At 39.7% G+C, this 17,075-nt stretch overlaps 2 protein-coding genes across 2 annotated transcripts in view; one reads left to right on the top strand and one right to left on the bottom strand.

The window, feature by feature from the left end:
* The window catches only part of IL11RA (interleukin 11 receptor subunit alpha), a gene marked incomplete in the record, with an annotated part of 3,068,236 nt that overhangs the window by 2,975,724 nt on the left and 75,437 nt on the right, over positions 1–17,075 (top strand).
* On the bottom strand, positions 12,481–16,011 carry LOC122806817 (hemoglobin subunit beta-3-like). The gene is made up of 3 exons (XM_044077561.1): positions 15,837–16,011; positions 15,262–15,511; positions 12,481–12,637 (listed from the first exon to the last, which is right to left on the bottom strand). Exons 1-3 carry the CDS (start codon positions 15,929–15,931, stop codon positions 12,524–12,526), a joined length of 459 nt encoding a protein of 152 aa, XP_043933496.1. The 5' UTR covers positions 15,932–16,011; the 3' UTR covers positions 12,481–12,523.

Here is a 17,075-nt window from a genome sequence, read left to right as displayed (position 1 = left end):
CAATAACTACACAAAAATTTGGGCCCTTTGGCAACTAGATACATTTCACTTGTCTGATTGTGATTAAAATAACCTCAGTGAAGTATTCCAATTTACTTCACATAATCTATATTTGTCCTGCAAAGACAGACTAATGGGATTTTAATTAGCAATCATGGTCAGTCATTATGCATCCACAAACACCCCAAAATAACAATTATAGCTACACTGATAGCTGCATCCTTCTTAGATACCTGTGTAAATAAAATAATAATAATAACAATGGCCAAAGTATTTAAAATTTTACAGAAACACAGTAGCAAAAAATATTCCAACTCAATTTAAACACCTTCTCATCAGTCCTTTAAAAATGACTAGATGATCTGAGCATCTACAGAGGTCCCACAACAGCTACAAGGAGAATTTTTAATGTATGCACCTTTTATTGTTTGAAGAAATTAAATTACAATTACTTCTAATGGCAGCTTTGGAGGAACTACATGAAATTATATAAATGTCTCTAGTCTCATACCATAAGATCCAGCTATTAGTGCAGTTTAAATACATCTTTTATGAAACCGATACAAATATTAATCACCTATGTCAATCTGCACAATCTCTACAGAAGCAAAAGTCATTTGAATTATTTCACAGAGAAGTATTACTGTTGCAAATTGTTACTGCCAAACAACTCTGCATACAGTGTTTCATCTACAAGTACAGTGTTTGCTGCCTTTGAATAAATTGTCTGTTACAAAATGGTGTGCTGGTTAATAGGTTCATAGGTTCATACTAGGCTATCTGCCCTGGGGCAATTATAAGCCTAGCCCGGTTCTGTATGGCTTACGCCACCCCTTGATTTGAGTATACTGTGCCCTTTTTAAGGTTTAGTTTACTGTGCCTCTGTCTAATAGTGACACGGGAGTAATCCCTGGGACAAACCTACGATCTCCCATCCACCTATCGAGATTCTTCTTGAAGAGATTCAGTGAGGTGCTCTGCCTCACATGAGCTGGAATTCTATTCCAGGCCGAAGAACCTCTGGGTTATGAACCTGTCCCTCCAGCAAGTTCTATTTATTTCTGTGCTGAGGTTCAAGTCTCTCGAGTGTGTGGCTCTAAGGGATTTAGATTTACTGAGGTGGAGCATGTCCATTAATTCTGGATTTGACATAGCTTTGTAGGTCAGGCATAGATCGTCTCGAAGTAGGCGGTATGCAACTGAGTAGAGCTGGAGTTTTTTTAACCGAGCAGCATATGGCATCTGTTTGAGACCCTTGATCCTCTTGGGGAGATACTTTTGGGGTCTTTCTAATTGCTGCAGGTGTCGGGTAAGGTACATCCCAAAAGGGGCATTGTATTCTATGATGGGCCTGATGAGGGATGAATAAAGGGGCACAATTACCTCTCGATCTAGATGTGAAACCCTTCGTGATGAGGTGGGCTATGTAGGTCGTCTTTCTAACCACTTTGGCAATGTGGTTTTCAAAGGAGAGATTGCTATCAACTTGGGTCCCCAGATCCCTAATACCTTTCTCTGTACTTAATGGGTTTCCGCCTATGTGGTAATTTGTGGGCACATTGTTTTTGCCAAAGGGTATGACTATACATTTTTTGGCATTTAGCTTTAAACCATGGTGCTGGCACCAGTTATCTGTCTCTGTGAGACTGTTTTGAAGGATGTTTGTGTCAGCTGGAGAGTCAATTATGGCACCCAATTTGCAGTCATCTGCGAACTTGGTGAGCCATAGTCCTCCCACGTTTGCCTGTACCTCGGAAAAGTATATACCGAACAAGAGTGGTCCCAGGACAGAACCCTGTGGGATGCCACTTGTGACCGGTTTCGAGTCTGACATGGCTCCAGCAACTCTCACTCTGTGGGTTCTGTCTTTGAGCCAGTTTGCGACCCATCTTGAGACATAGGGGTTTATATTTAAGCTGGATAGCTTATCTATGATGCCCGAGTGGGATATTGTGTCAAATGCCTTTGCAAGGCCCAGATAGGCTGTGTGTACTACCTTCCCTTCATCTATGGCTTTGGTGACTGTTTTGAAGAAGTCAACCAGTTTCAAAAGGCAGGATCTGCCCTTGACAAAGCCGAACTGGGTAGGATCTAGTGTCTGTAGGTCCCCAATGTCTTTGTTTATGAGCTCCATGATGATCCTCTCCATAGCCTTCCAGACTAAGCTAGTCAGGCTTATGGGGCGATAGTTTCCAGGGTCCGTAGAGGCTCCACCTTTGTGGAGTGGGACCACTGTTGCTGTACGCCATTCTGTGGGCACATATCCTGTAGTGAGGCTGAGATTGTATAGCTGTTTTAATTGAGGGATTAGTTCCTGTTGGAGTTCATGTAGGACGCAACTTGGGATGCCATCTGGTCCAATGGAAGCAGTGTTTTTTGCTTTGGAGAGGGCAGCCTTCACCCAAGCATCAGAGATGTTTGGGAGGCAGCCCTCTGCCGGGATAGATACTTGCTCTTTTGGGGGGTAGGGGGGGGGGAGTTTGCACTGAACCTGTCTGCCAGGATAGTGGCGATGTCTGTGGGTTCAGTGTATTTTTTTGTTGTTTAGAATCAACTCAGAACAAGTCTGGGAGTTGCATCCCAGGTTCCTAACATAACTGAAAAAAGCCTTATGATTGTCTGTGGTGAGCTGTGCAATCTTTCTCCCGAAGCTGGCGTTGGAGGATTTTATGAGGGATCGTAATTTTTTGCTAGTACTGATCAGAGATGCCTTCCCTGTTAGGGATTTTGCTCTATCATGTAGTAGCTTCCTCCTTCTGTTGTACAGTTTATTTATGGCAGGGGTCCACCAGACTGGGCCATCTGCCTTTGGACGACTGGGTCTTGGTTTTGTTTGGGATAGCATGATCCATGCATTCCTGGAGATGTCCGTTGAATGGGTTTATATAGGATTCTGCAGTTTGGGTCGTAGTTTCCACTGGCCCGGGGCCTTGAAGGATTCCACTTCAGTTTTGAGAAGTAGAAGTTCGCTTTTGAAGTTTTTCACTGTGGTTTTCTGGGCTGGGGTGAGGTCGGGATGTGGACATCCAGTGAAATTAATTTATGGTCTGATCTTACCAATGGGGATATACTTCTGGTGGAGCATAGAGTCCCCATATTGGCAATGATCAGGTCTAGTATGTTGTCCCCTCTTGTGGGAGTGGTGACTAGTTGTTCCATAGCATTTGAGTTTATAATTTCCAGGAACCTTTGGGTTAAGGTGCTGGGGCTTGAGTAGTGCTCCCAGTCAATGTTTGGGTAGTTGAAGTCACCCAATATAATGGTGTTCGAAGAGATCTTCATGTTCTCCAATGTTTTCAGGAAAGCCGAGGTGGGATTCCTGACTTTGAGAAGGAGTGGTCTGTAGGATGCTATAAACTGAAAAGCAGTCTTGCCCACTATTAGTTGCACATGGATGGTCTCTGATACTTTGCAATGCCACTAACCTGGAGGTGTAGATATCCTTGATAAATATGGAAACTCCCCTCCTTTTGTGGTTCGGTCCGGGTTTTGGGGCGAAAGCATGATATAGTATAGCCTGGTAGTGCTGGGTGCTCTCTGGATCCTTGAACCAGGTTTCTGTCACTGCACAGATATCGATGTTCTCCATACTGAGGGAGCTTGCGTGCATCTTGAGGTTAAGACTTCTGGCGTTAAGCAGCATTACCCTTAGTTTCTTGTTCCTTGTGCTGTCTATGGGGGTGGGTTTGACTTTTGAGCCTTGCCTAAAAAGGCACTATGGGGTGGCAGGGCCTTTGCCAATATCCAAAAGCCCAGTGGTGACAGGTGCAAGCTGTCCCCTAGCAAGCAACATGGCTTGTCGAGCATGTCATCCCAGGCTGACAGACACTGGATCCCCTTTGAATGACACCAAAATTTTAGCCAATTGTTAAAATCGATCATTTTGTCTTTGTACTGTGGCATCATTCTAGGTGAGGGTAAGATGCTGCTCAAGGTCAGGGTCATACCAGCCTGGGCTACATGATCAGAGAGCTCCTCTATGTCTCTTTTCATGTAGTCCAGGGAGGTACGTCTCAGGTCATTCATACCAGCATGTACAATGAGTGAGTCATATTTGTATTTGCTTTGGAGTGACCTGAGCGCTTGCATTATGTGGCGGATCCTAGCACCCGACAGGCAGCTCACTGTGACATTCTCTTTATTCAGCCTGGTGAGTGGGACGTCAGTGTGTCTGACAATAGAGTCACCCATTACAAGAGTATCAGGTGTGTTATTCAGCCTTAAGGGCTGTAGCTGCTTGGAACACTGACTTTGTGGGCTATGTGTTGTGCGTGTTTTGTTTTGAGGTAATGTTTGCTTGGATGACTGCTTTGGAGGTCTCTGTTGCTTAGGTAGATTTTTATTTAGAGCCTCCGAGTATGTTTTTGTGTATTTATGTGTTTGGTTCGCTGATGTGGTGGGACTATGTGATACTGGAATTGTGTTGTGTGAGGTTACCTTCTCCTCCTGACTGGTTACACCAGTTTTGAGATGAGAGAGCTCAGCCTCCAGTTTGGCTAAATAGTTGCATCTCTCACATAAATTGCCATACCATTTCCTGAAGTAGATCAACTATTAAGTAGGGAAGGTCTTGCACACAATGGAAACCAGTTCATAATTACCAGCATGAAGTCCTGGAGACCATTAAGGAGCCTATCCTAAACTTACAGTGCTCCAAAGCACTGTCTGGTTAAGTGCCTTCCTCAAGGTCACACAGCAGGTAAAAGGTGGTGGAAAGATTCAATTCCTGCACCCTTGCCTCAGAAATCATATTTTAACATGTTAGAACATCAGTCCTCTGTGCTAACTGCCAAAATATCAATTTTTTCCTAAATGCTGAATTTTGTTTTACAGTTGGGAATGAAAAAATGAGTACATAATGGTTCTGAAAACCAGGAGGATCTGATCATCACTCCAGTTAAAGCAGACTATATGACCTGACAGATGCCAACCCCTTTGCAATTGCTGAAAGCTATAAAGAAGGTACAGTAAAAATATATTAATAAATGCTATATGTTTAACAATACTGGCCAATTAAAGATAAATTAATTGAGTGCTGGGTTTTATTCAACAACCCACTTGTCATATAAACATTACTGTATACAACATTTTAGTGCGGCTTAATGCTTAGAAGCTATGGGCACTGCCTGTGCCAATAGCTACATCAATCTATCACTGGCCATTTGGGAAATCCAATATATTCTCTCCAATAACAGATACGGTACCGCCATTGGATGGTATACGTGGTTTGTGGATGATATTTTTCTGCTTGGCAAGACTCTGAACAGTCTTTATTGGAATTTTTGCAATCCATTAATGATGTGAATGAGTTCCTCAAATTCACTTATAAGTATTCTTCCACATTGATTGAATTCTTAGACGGTGAAATTAGCAAAGATGCTTTACACTCTGTCTACTAGTGTGTTTAGAAAGAGTGTTAGAAGGAATAATATATTACATAACAGTATACATCCTAATCACACTAAATTTCATGAGCTTCTTGGACAAACTTCATGATGCAGTTACATAGTGATGATGCTAAACTGACAGTGGCTTTGGCTTCATTGAAGGAAGAATTTAGATGTAGAGGTTATAAAAGTGATGTCATTGATGCTCAGATATCTGATGCTTGGAAGGACAGGAGGAGCAGGAGTAAACCCTATTTTAATTGTACCTTGACTCGATCATCGAAAGGCTATATGATGCTGATAATCAAGGTCGCACTAATAGTAGTAACACAAAGGTTAGAATGCTTTTGACTTTTGCAAGCAATACTGGCATGGTATGCGAGGTCATTAGCATGAATTGGGACATCATATTAATTTTACTAGAATTAAAAGGAGTGATTGGGAATAAACCCGGCTTTCATTTTAGAAATAATAAATCCCTTAAAACTCAGCTGTGCTACAGACTTTTGAACCCTGTGACCCAGGTTCTATCTGATAGAAAGGGTACATATGCCTGAAGAAGGTGTATGGCATTTGTGTGTATACATGGTGGGGTTTACTTCTGACATCCACAACTTGGGTTCAAGATTGACACCAGTTTCTATGCGGATTGTTATACTAAGAATTTGGTATACTTTTGTTTCTGTACACTATATTTTTTATATTACATAGGCAAGACTAACAGAGCCTTCAAAGATAAGATTCTGGAACATCTTAGAGATATTAGAAATGCCAAAACGACTAATGCTATGGCAATACATGTGGCTAATGAAGGCTCTAAGTTTAAGTTCTTTGCTTTAGAACTTCTACATGTTCGTATCAGAGGTGGTGATCTCAAGAATAAGTCAGAAGCATTAGAACAAAAATGGATTTTACAGCTTCAAGCTGCCAGGATTAAATAGTAGGATCTGTTTAAAACATTTTCTCAAAGCTAGAGCTTTGAAACATCGCTAAGCTTTTTCATTTAATATATTTTAATCATTTTTTTATGTATTTTCTATATATGTGTTTATACAGACTTTATATATGCTTATTTTTATATATAGATTTTACTTATTACTATGTCGTAAGGCTGCATCTCCGCTTGATTTTAGATATTGTATATATATTTTTAGGTGAACAGTGCCTTAGTGCATCTTAGATCCATGTAATTTGTGCAGATTTAAATTGGTTAATTACAACCTTCTTTTCATTGGTTGTTTTACATTCAAATACCTTGCTTGTATTAAAGGATTACTGTGCTTGGAGCTTACATGTTTGTTTACTTCTATACTTATTTTTGCTTTTGTGCGTTACTTTATCGAGAGTGAGGTATTCTATGGATACCTACATCTCATTTTCATCTTCCTATGTCTTCTGACATGGATAGCCATCCTTTATTATAGGTCTGACCCCCTTGTATAGGATCAACATAGCCATGTCATGAACAAATGGAAAAACTATGCAGAGTAATGACTCGGGCCCCGGCAGCCATACCAATATCCCATTACTTAGCTGTCTCATCACATTTACCATTAGCTCTATTCAAAATGTACATATTTCCTACTTTACTTTTACAATAATCAGCCACTTGGATGTCATTTAAAACTTATTTCAAAATTTACTGAAAGAAACACAGCCATTTCCTAAATAAAACACACACACAGAGCTAGCATTAAAAACAAACTTCTCTTCCCTGAAACTCGCATTTAGTGAAAATTTATCAGGCAGCCTGTCAAGTTAAGAGACACATGGTGCTCGTGACAATTAGTGTCTATATGTTGAGTTCAGGATTTCAAAAGACAAATGTGTAATGCATTTGCAAATAACCCCATACAGCCCACTGAACCCAAGTGTCCCTTTTCTGTAGCAGCCCAGAACTGTTTATGAAGTAAGTTGGCAGTCACCTTGAAGATAAGGGAATGCTGAGGGAATCAAACCTTGTACTACAGGAAGCAGCTCTTAACAGCTTTACTCGTCTGCACTAGAAACCCAAACACAATGAATTTCACAGCTGTTTGCATGCAAAAAATAAAACTGAAAATGCATTCATATTTAAAGTACTAAACATTTACCCAGTGATTTACTACAAAGGAAAAAAGTAGTAATTAAAGCAGATAGTGTGGAACATTACTCATACTTAAAATACAGGGTTTTTGTCCAAATGAGACATGTAACTACATATCCCCTTCTAAACTAGACTATTTTATACACACTTCATTGGCACCGCATCTAAAATCAATTCAGCACACTCCCCTTCGCTGCTGCATTTGATCCTTCATACAATGCTCTGTTTTCTACTTCATGTCCCATTTGCTTTCATGAGAAACCAAGAGTTGCTTCATAAGAAATTGCCTGACTATTTCAAATCAGATGTGCACTGCAGCAACTTCCCAAAAGTCTGCTAGCTTCAGCCTCATTGGTTCAAAGCCAAGACTGGTGCCAGCTCTGGGTGCAAGAGAATGTACGGAGCATAAATTGGTGTGGACAAAAATGTTTTCCAGTGGCTATAACTAATGGACTTTTTAACCTAATTCTGAATGGCTGTGGCCAAGGACCCCAGACACAATGGGACATAGGCAGTAACCAGGTCCCCTAGTTCTGAATCCAGCCCTTCCCAGTGGGTCTTATTGAGATAATCTTGAAGTTTATGGCCAAATAAAGGCAGGGGGGTAAAAAAAAAAAAAAGAACAAGATGGGCTGCCTAACAGACCAATCATAAATCTGACCCAGTGTGCCAATACCTTGAGGAAATTTTTTTAAATATCACTAGATAGTACAGAAGTTTCTGCATATTCAAAGACAGAAACTGTGTAAAATTCTTACTTTGAGAAAAAAAAGAATCCAAGGACATGGAGAAACATGTCATGAATCTTGACAGGAAGCTGGTACAACTTTCATAAGACAACAATATAGATTATAGCAGTCACCATACATTCATGGCAAGCTGTCATTGACTTTTGCTTTATAAACAAGGCAACAGGTGAATGTGACAGGGATGCTACAGCCTACCTGGACATCAGCAAAGCTTTTGTGGAGGTTCCACAAAGCAAGTAAATCTGAAGGGGTTGGTGAAAAATACTTAGAAGTGGGTAGCTGCAGTGGTGAAAGGAGCAATATTAGGACAGGAAAATTAATAGTGTAGTACTGTAGAGGTAATAACTATTTACCAGTCATTGTATGTATATATATAAGCACTTAAATGGAATTCCCAAATGTCATTTTGCTAGATAACAGGCATACAGCAATCCCTGCTATTAAGAAATATATCCCTACCCTGGCATTGTGCAATCTTGAAATTAGAGATTGTGTGCATATATCTCAGAAGGGGGGGGGGGTGTCCATGGGGCTTGCCTCCTTGCAATAGACATCATGTTTGTGCTGGGAGCAGGTCCTATTTTTCCAGTACTGTTTTTTTTTTTTTTTACATATATATGCACGAGCAGAATGATAGGTTATTAAAGTGGTTGGTTTGCAATAATGATTATCTTTTTTATAGATAAAATTATTTAGTTTACAAATTCATGAATTTTAGCAGTTAAGATTTCTCTAGTGGTTCATATTCTACTTTGCATAAGACATTGGTATATAAACATGGAAAAACCCCTTTACTCAAGATTCTAATCTTTTACTAAGATTCCAGTTATCCTACATTCCTTTAAACATAAATATTTTCATTCTCTAGTGTTCAGAGGATTACTCCTTCCATTGCTTCACCATTTGGTGGGTGTATGAAGGATAAATGGACTTTCATAAGAAAAATGGGAAGATATCCCCCACAAAGAAGTTTTAGAAAGGGAGACATCTTCATACAGCCTTGCTTAAATAAAGCATGTGGCAATTTCAGCAATCCATTCTCTAGAATTTGGGAGAGAAACATACCTACATGGGTAACGAAGGCAAGATATCAGTTTTCATGGGATACTTAATATTGCAGTAGATAGTCTCCACATTGTATCCAGGGTGGTAGTGAGATTCCCTCATTGCTAAAACTATAGTACTCAGAAGGAAACTATAAGAAAATGTAAGTTTCACACCTTTAACTTCATAGAACATTCTTTCAGAGCAATGTGTCTTAGTCTACTGCTCTAACAATTCACACACACACACACATTTTAGTTTTGCTAAGGCTGCCCTTTACTTTTTGGACAGATTTCCCATTTTGTATTATACCCATTAGGCCCTGTCTTTCCTTTCCACTGAAATATTTTCATCTTAAATTATCTGGAACCTTCTTAATTGCAGGAAGACCCTATTTATTTGAACTTTTTCAAGTTCAAACGTTATATGATCAAACTGACTTGCTTGAAGGTTAAAAATAGCTCTGTCCAGCACAGAACAGGAATTCCACTTTTCTACACTGAAGTGTACATCTCGTAATTGGTATAATTACGTAGGGGGCATGTGAGGGGGGTGCAGGGGGCTTGTCCACGAGGTTCAAAATTTTGAAGCTTTGGATATTAATATAGACCCACAAGATAAATAACATGGACAATTCTACTATACGCTAACATGATACCCTTAGGGTTCTGTGCACCTGTGAGAAACTTACTAGGAATGTAATTTCTTCCACTGATATTCAACCAACAGCTGCTGAGCTTGATTCAGCAACAGAACTGTAGGTATGGATGATAGTAAGGCAATAAACTAATGTATTGGAAAAATAGACTTCCAGAATATGTGATAGCTTTAGGTGACAAAATTAAAATGCCATGTACAGCACATCCCATTGTCTTCACATAATACAGAGCTACCACTAAACTCACAAATCTTACCAAGGCAAGAGATCCGATGGCCAGAGTCAAGTAACCAAATCATAAATACAAGATGAAAACATCCAACAGAACTTGTGGGATACATTTGGGGTTTACACACTAGGCTTATAAAAAAGGTGTCAATACACACTTAAATAGGAGTATCTTATTTGTTCCTGTAGCACAAACTCTGTAGAAATGCAGTGCCATTCCTACTTCATTGGGGTAACATTTCCTCTTCCATCTGTAATAACCTTACTCGACATTAAGCCTTTGCCTTGACTACTAGGCCCAATAAGGAATGCATGCATTAAAACATGACAATTTTAAGGCTTGGGGGAAGTCTTCACATAGTTATTCAGCAAATCGTAGTAAGCAGCTAGACATGTGGTCCATAATGAGAGTAACAGTAATGGCCGAGAATATTTATATTCAGATGATTGATGGTTTGTATGCCTGATTTTATGGTGGCTAGACCCTTTACTTGCAGATAGGATCCTGTTTTGATCAGTTTGTGAAATATGTGCAAAGGGGGATTGTGAGCTCCATCACCAACACAAGTGTGTAGAAGTGGGGGTTGGGGGCAAGGTACCTTCCTAGTAAGTGACAGGCAACAACTGAAGTAAGTCTCCTGCAAATAGAAATGGGGATCTACCTCAAGCCAGAAATATCTATTTCCCAAGTCCATAACCCCCCAAAGTGTACTCAAGACTTCACATTTAACCCAACTTCAACTAGATAGAGGCAAACCTAATGACAATCCAAAAAAAACCTAGATTTCTTGCCCATGTGGTGTACCCATATCAGTGGATAACCTGACCCGCTAGAAACTTAAGAGCAAAAATGCACAAGACTGACTACCCTCTTCTACAGTGAAGCACTACTTCATTGCCTGTCATTTACCAAAACATTTGGACAATGATAGTCAAAGAACATCCTATGACCCATGCAATTATTTCATTTTAAAAGCAGGATAACCCCCAATAAAGCAAACCATAGCCAGCGTCACTCGTACTCCGGCTGTCCTAACCAAGGCTTTTCAATTTCAAGGGCCCAGACTTTACATGGAATACACATGAATTTAGTACAAAACAAACTACCTAAAGATTGCATGTTTAAGAGTTGACACCAGTCCAGATATCCAGTCTCCTCTGCCTACCCACTAGAAAAGGAGACAGTGGTCTGGCATTCAAAAATTTGTTACCTATCCTTTAAGAGGGATGGCACAATCTACTAGTATACCAAATAGGAGAGCAGTTACTTTATTAGCTGAAGTTGTGGGCTCATCCCCTCAAAGCACTGAAGCTGACTTGAGTAAGCACCTTCAAAGCCAAGCCCTCTTCCAGTCAAGACAGCTTCAGTAATGCTCAACTTCCTGGGGTTCATACCTAGACTGAAAGGGTTACACTCATATGGGGTTTCCTCTAGGCTTCCATTAAGAGCCGCTTCATATCATGTAGCTGTCACCTTCACCCATATATAAAACATGGGTGGACATAGCTCTCTGGTTATCCCAAAAAACAAACTTCCTTCTAGGAGCACAGGGACACCTACAATTTTCCCCTACCCATTTTGTCTAATGGCCTTTTACTGCCCATAATTCAGTGCCCATGGAAACTACCAGTAACCAAGTGGTGTCAGTCTGAGTCATTACTTCTCATTTACATTTTGAGAAGCAAAATACCTAGCCTCACAAGGACCCCCCCCAAAGCTTCATCAGTCCCATCGATAAGCAGAGGGGTGATCAAAGGATCCAGCCTTTTACCAGCCATTCCTATCAGCCCAACCATTGTTGATACTTACAATAAGTCATAAGCAGAGACCAAGAGCAGTAAGCCATAGAAAGGTGGGAATTGCCTCTGGATATCCTTAATGAACCCTTGTTGGGAGGGTGGAGCCATATTAGTCACTCCAAACAGAGGTCTTTTTGATAATTAAATATAAAAATTAACCAGGCAACATCGCAGATCAATGTTCTATCTTGCACTATGTTTCCAAACATCTTCTTGCAATTAATGCTCACGTGTTAATTGCCAGTATTTATGCAGGTCATCCCAACTGACTGGGAACTTCTTCCACAACTATCTTACTGCACCATTTTTTTCTTCAGTCTAGAGCAACTGAAATCCAAAACATTACCACATGAACATGCACACCAGTTTAAGCTGCAGATCTGCATAGACCCTACATCAAGTACTGAATAAGCAGACTTGTCACATCTCTTCTGCACCCCAAAGGGTGGTTTTAACACTGATCAATCTTTGTGTACACAAGTCAGATGGGTGGAGCTTAAGACAATTAATCCTCAATTCAGACCCGGATTTGTTTTTGAAATTTTTTATTCAAACTTGAGTACATAGTTAATCAATATGCAGCTTTTATTTCTTCATATATTAGATCTGTCACTTTCTTAAAGGCTGTTTTGGCATCTGCACCTTGCTTTTCTCCAATAAGTGCCAAAAGATTATCGAATATTATCTGAAACAAAAAGACAAAGTTAGAAACCAAGAACTATTTCACCAAGGTGAAGCTTCTCAAAGTGACAGTCTAGGTGAGAGAGAAGCATTAGATACCATCCCAGTTCATACTAGACTACATAACTTCCAATTATGTTAAGGCAAAGAAAGTAGTACACAATCTGATACAATGCCTACCTCCATGAAGGCTAAAACCAAGGGAATCTCTCCATATAGAGCTTTTATGCAGCCATTTCTTACACAAGATGTAGCGTAATTGTAGGTGCACAAGACAAGACAGGAAAAAGGATAAGATCATTACTGGACTGGGTGAATAAACTCCTGCAGGAGAGAAAGAATCACATGAGGGTTTATGCAGCACAGTGCACTAAAGCTTAGTTCCCCATAATCATATAGCTGCCCCTCATGTGGGAGCCATAAAAAGCAACTTCACCCAAGAAAGCCACCACACCCATTTAACAGAACTGGAAATGCTTAGTATTATATTACTAATTTTCCTAGGTGGTCTAAACTTCTAGGAAACCAACACTACTGCTTTGAGTCCTCGGCTGTATGCCCTGAAATAGGAGTTACCACTTGTGGGGTGGAGTATATTATATTGAGAGACCCCTTCCACCCATAGTACCAATATTAATGTACTCTTAGTGATGCATAGAAAGTTTCATATCCCCAACCCAGGAGAATACATGGAAGTTTACACCAGAATGTAAACCACTGCATGGCTGCAGCCATACCCTCTTAGCACCCTGCAAGTCCCAGTCAAAACCCACTTATGATCATATCAAGCTTTATGATGTGTAATATTGAAAAACTCTGCTTAATTAAAAGCAAAAGCCAAAGACCAAATTTATCACCCAAGCTAAAACTGTCAGTTTAAAACCTCAACAGCACTCTGCCAGTTCCCTCTCAGTTTTATTCCACAAGATAATTACATGCTATCCAGTATCCACAAGACCAAATCTGGAAAAGAACCAGAAGCTACAAATACTGTAGGGGCAATAGCTATGGATGCATACTAAATAGCATAATTTAGCCACCCTACACTGCCTCCACATGAAGTAAAGCAAAAAAACACACTAGAAATCAGTCCCCTACAAACAAGCGTAGAAGTGGAGAATCATTAAGTGACTAGCCACATACACAAAGCCATGAAAATCTAACATCTATTCAACATTGCTAATTTAAGGTCATAGCAACAGATGCAGGTAAAGCTATACATATTGACCCTTAATGCAACAAATGGAAGATGAACACCCAAGTTTAACTGACAGCAGTAAATTTTGCAGCCATGTCTGTTAGATCAAAGTAAAGCATTGACCTTTCAGTGCTAAAGTGATAAAAGGACAGGACCAATGTACAGAAAGTCCTGCATTTTGCCATGGATCAAACTACATACATTGGAGCTAGATCTTACCAGAAGGCCATCATGCAAATGTTAGAGTGGCAACTGTAAGTTAGCTCAGTTTGGGTTTAGATATGTTCTGCATAAAGGGCTCTTTACTACAGAGATCCTGTGTGTTCACCTTACAAATTCAAGGTATAGGATTTGATTATGACATCTAGTTATTGAATAAAGTAATAGCTGCAAGTGACATCTTAGTATAAGCCTGTATTTATATTACAGGAAAAAACACCACACTTGAAAACAATTCACATACATGCACATATAGTTCACCAAAATTCTCTTTTTGGGTGGTTGGTGTAACAGAGACCCATTTGGTAGCCTTAAACTATTAGCAAGTTCTGTCCCATTCCATGAGATTACAGCTATTGTGGAACCCAAGATACAGGACTACTGTAAGCACATATGAAACTACATCTACACTTACCATGCAAGTATGACAAACTTGTACATGACACATGCTCCCAGACCCTTCATCCATACTATTAGAATACCAATGTTTGGGCTAATATTGAAAATGATTTTTCTAAATGATTGGGTGCAGATTCATGCCATAAAAAAAAAAAAAAAATTTGACTTGTCAAGTTTCTAGGTTTGCAATTCAAGGGCTTCTCCAAATATACCAGTAGTCCCCCTCCCCCAAACATTACCTCACATCTGTTACCTGTGAGGTAAATTAAGCCTTTTCTCTGGTTTTGCCAAGAGAATTGTACTAAAAGCCTGAGGGAGTTACTTTTACAATCATCCTTAAACTACATGGCTAGAAGCTATTTAACCTAAACAGGTTTTACCTGCTAGAACACATACACAGGTAAGGGGAAGATCAGAGTGCAAGATAAAGCAGTCCCACTACAAACATGGTGGGAAGATAACACATTAAAGGTTTATACAAGAAATGGGGGGGGGGGCAGAATACATAACTAAATGTATCAGGAATATGGTAAAGTCAACCTATCAAATCCCAGCATAAAGTGAAAGGACTTCTAAAGCCTGAATGATGCTCAGGTGGATGGAAAGGAGGGACTCGAATTTTTAATATGTTGAAAGATTTCAATCTAACAAATGCTAGCAAGCAGTTAGTATAGGCCTCTTCTCTGGAATCAGTTTAGGTGACCAATTTAAGCTTCATAAACCCTCTTTCTAGGAGGACGAGTAACACCTAGTGACTATACTTGGAACCACAACCATCTTAAGATGAAAGAGAAAGAAAAATATTCACTTACCTCGAAGTCCTTCACATCTACTTTAAGCTCTGTAGCATGCTTCTTGGCTAATGGAGCAATAGTTTCTTTTAAAGCATCCACATTGCTTAAATGTGGCACCATATCATTCAAGGCTAAGAAAACTTTCTTCCCATGGGCTCGAACTTCAGCCAGGGCTGCAATCTCCTCAGCAGAAGCAGTCTCAGCAACAGACTGCAGCTGTGTAAAATTTTTAAAGTAGCTCACAGTATGATGGTGTTCTTTGAACATTCTGAAGGAGAGAAGAAAAAAGCCTCAGCTGCAGGACAAATCTGAAAAAGCCTGCATTTTAGCATCCACACCTTATCCAATTTAATTTTGTCATATAACTACTTCATATACAAGTTGCAGCTCAAGTTTTAAGCATTTGTACAGACTACATATAGACAGCAAATATTCATCTTACAGCTGCCCACCTAAAGCACTTAGTAATATTGAGGATAAACTTGTCAAGAACAAGACGAACTATCATTTAACAGATATGGAAGCTCAAAAGAAGAAATAGAGAATATATTCTATACCAAAATACTTTTGTATCTTAACACAAATGTCCTTACCTACTTAACACAACAGCACCATTATCCTCAACATCTGCATAAATCTTTTCCCAAACAGCACCAGCAGTCTGTGTATCCTCAGCTGAAAGAGCCATTATACCCAACACTTTAAGAAATAACTTTAAAAAAAGTATCTTGCTATCAAAAGCTGCAATAACTTTGCTAGCCTCTAGTTGCAGTTTTTATACAAGTGAGACTAGTGCATTTTCAGTGACTTGTGAGTTAGAACAGCACAGGCAAAGCCAATTTGATTATTAGATTGTAATTGACAGTGAGTAGGAGAAAGGAAGGAAGTATAACCCTTTCAGTGCCAAACACATTATCACTTCTTATAGTCCTCTGTTATTGCTAGACCAGCCAGTGCTTATGCTGGTTTATTGTAATATTGTGTAGTTTAAGTATATAGAATTACACTGTTATACTCACTCATAGACTGTGTAAAATGTAAATAAATGTTTCTCTTGAACTAAAAGGCCATGAAAGACAAGGAAAGGAAAAAAGGAATGAAGTACAAATTCATATAAAAAGTGTGAGGACTGAGAGGAAGAAAAACATTAAAGTAGGAATGGAACAAGGATTCATCCAGCATTAGAAGGTAGGTTAACTGCCCTGCCAGTTAACATTAGTGGAAGCAGAAGAGCTGGTGGACTTAGGGCCCAGCAGACAGAATGAGAGAGAAAATGATGAGTGAAACAGTGAATAAAGGAGTGAGGCAGGTGGGAAAGGGTTAGATCTGTTAAGGCCAGACTTATGGGTTGTTGATTGGTATAATGGTTAAGGTGTTTATCTCACAGCCACAAGGTACAGGGTTTCATTCTCACCATTGAAAGGGGAATTGGCTAGGCTTAACATGGTGTACAAGGTCAGCTAGCCTATTAATTACCTATGACTCTATAAACCTGTGAACGAGACTGAGAGATTCTAGACTTCAGGGTAGAGAGGGAATGAAACCTGATGAAGGATCATCACAGTAATGTCAAAGTTCTGGGCATGATTCTAGTAATTTGTAAAAGGTGTCAGGTTAAAAGCTACAAACCAGGAGCCCTCATGCTACACTGTATGTAAAATATGAAGGAAGTGTAAGTGTTACATGAGAAACACTGGTGTGGGGCTGTAGAAGGGTGAATTACACTGGAGAGGAGTTCTAAGATGAGACAGGTTACTGGGAGCAAACCAGTGGAACCAATAAACTATGTAAATGGGGCAAGAATAAAGTACTTAGTGCAGAATAAAGTACCC

The sequence above is a fragment of the Protopterus annectens genome, chromosome 1.part1 (assembly GCF_019279795.1).
Source record: "Protopterus annectens isolate FY-2018-M chromosome 1.part1, PAN1.0, whole genome shotgun sequence".
In the NCBI taxonomy this organism is placed as follows: Eukaryota; Metazoa; Chordata; order Ceratodontiformes; family Protopteridae; genus Protopterus; species Protopterus annectens.
Note: the sequence above shows the minus strand (reverse complement) of the source record. Positions and strands in the feature narration are given on the sequence as shown.

What these genes read in the sequence shown, in the direction of transcription:
- LOC122806817 (XM_044077561.1), bottom strand. Translation starts at nt 15,931, where the DNA reads ATGGCTCTTTCAGCTGAGGATACACAGACTGCTGGTGCTGTTTGGGAA. An exon ending in GGTGCTGTTGTGTTAAGTAG is followed by an intron (nt 15,512 to 15,836) that starts GTAAGGACATTT and finishes TCTCTCCTTCAG; the next exon opens with AATGTTCAAAGAACACCATC. An exon ending in TAGATGTGAAGGACTTCGAG is followed by an intron (nt 12,638 to 15,261) that starts GTAAGTGAATAT and finishes TTTTTGTTTCAG; the next exon opens with ATAATATTCGATAATCTTTT.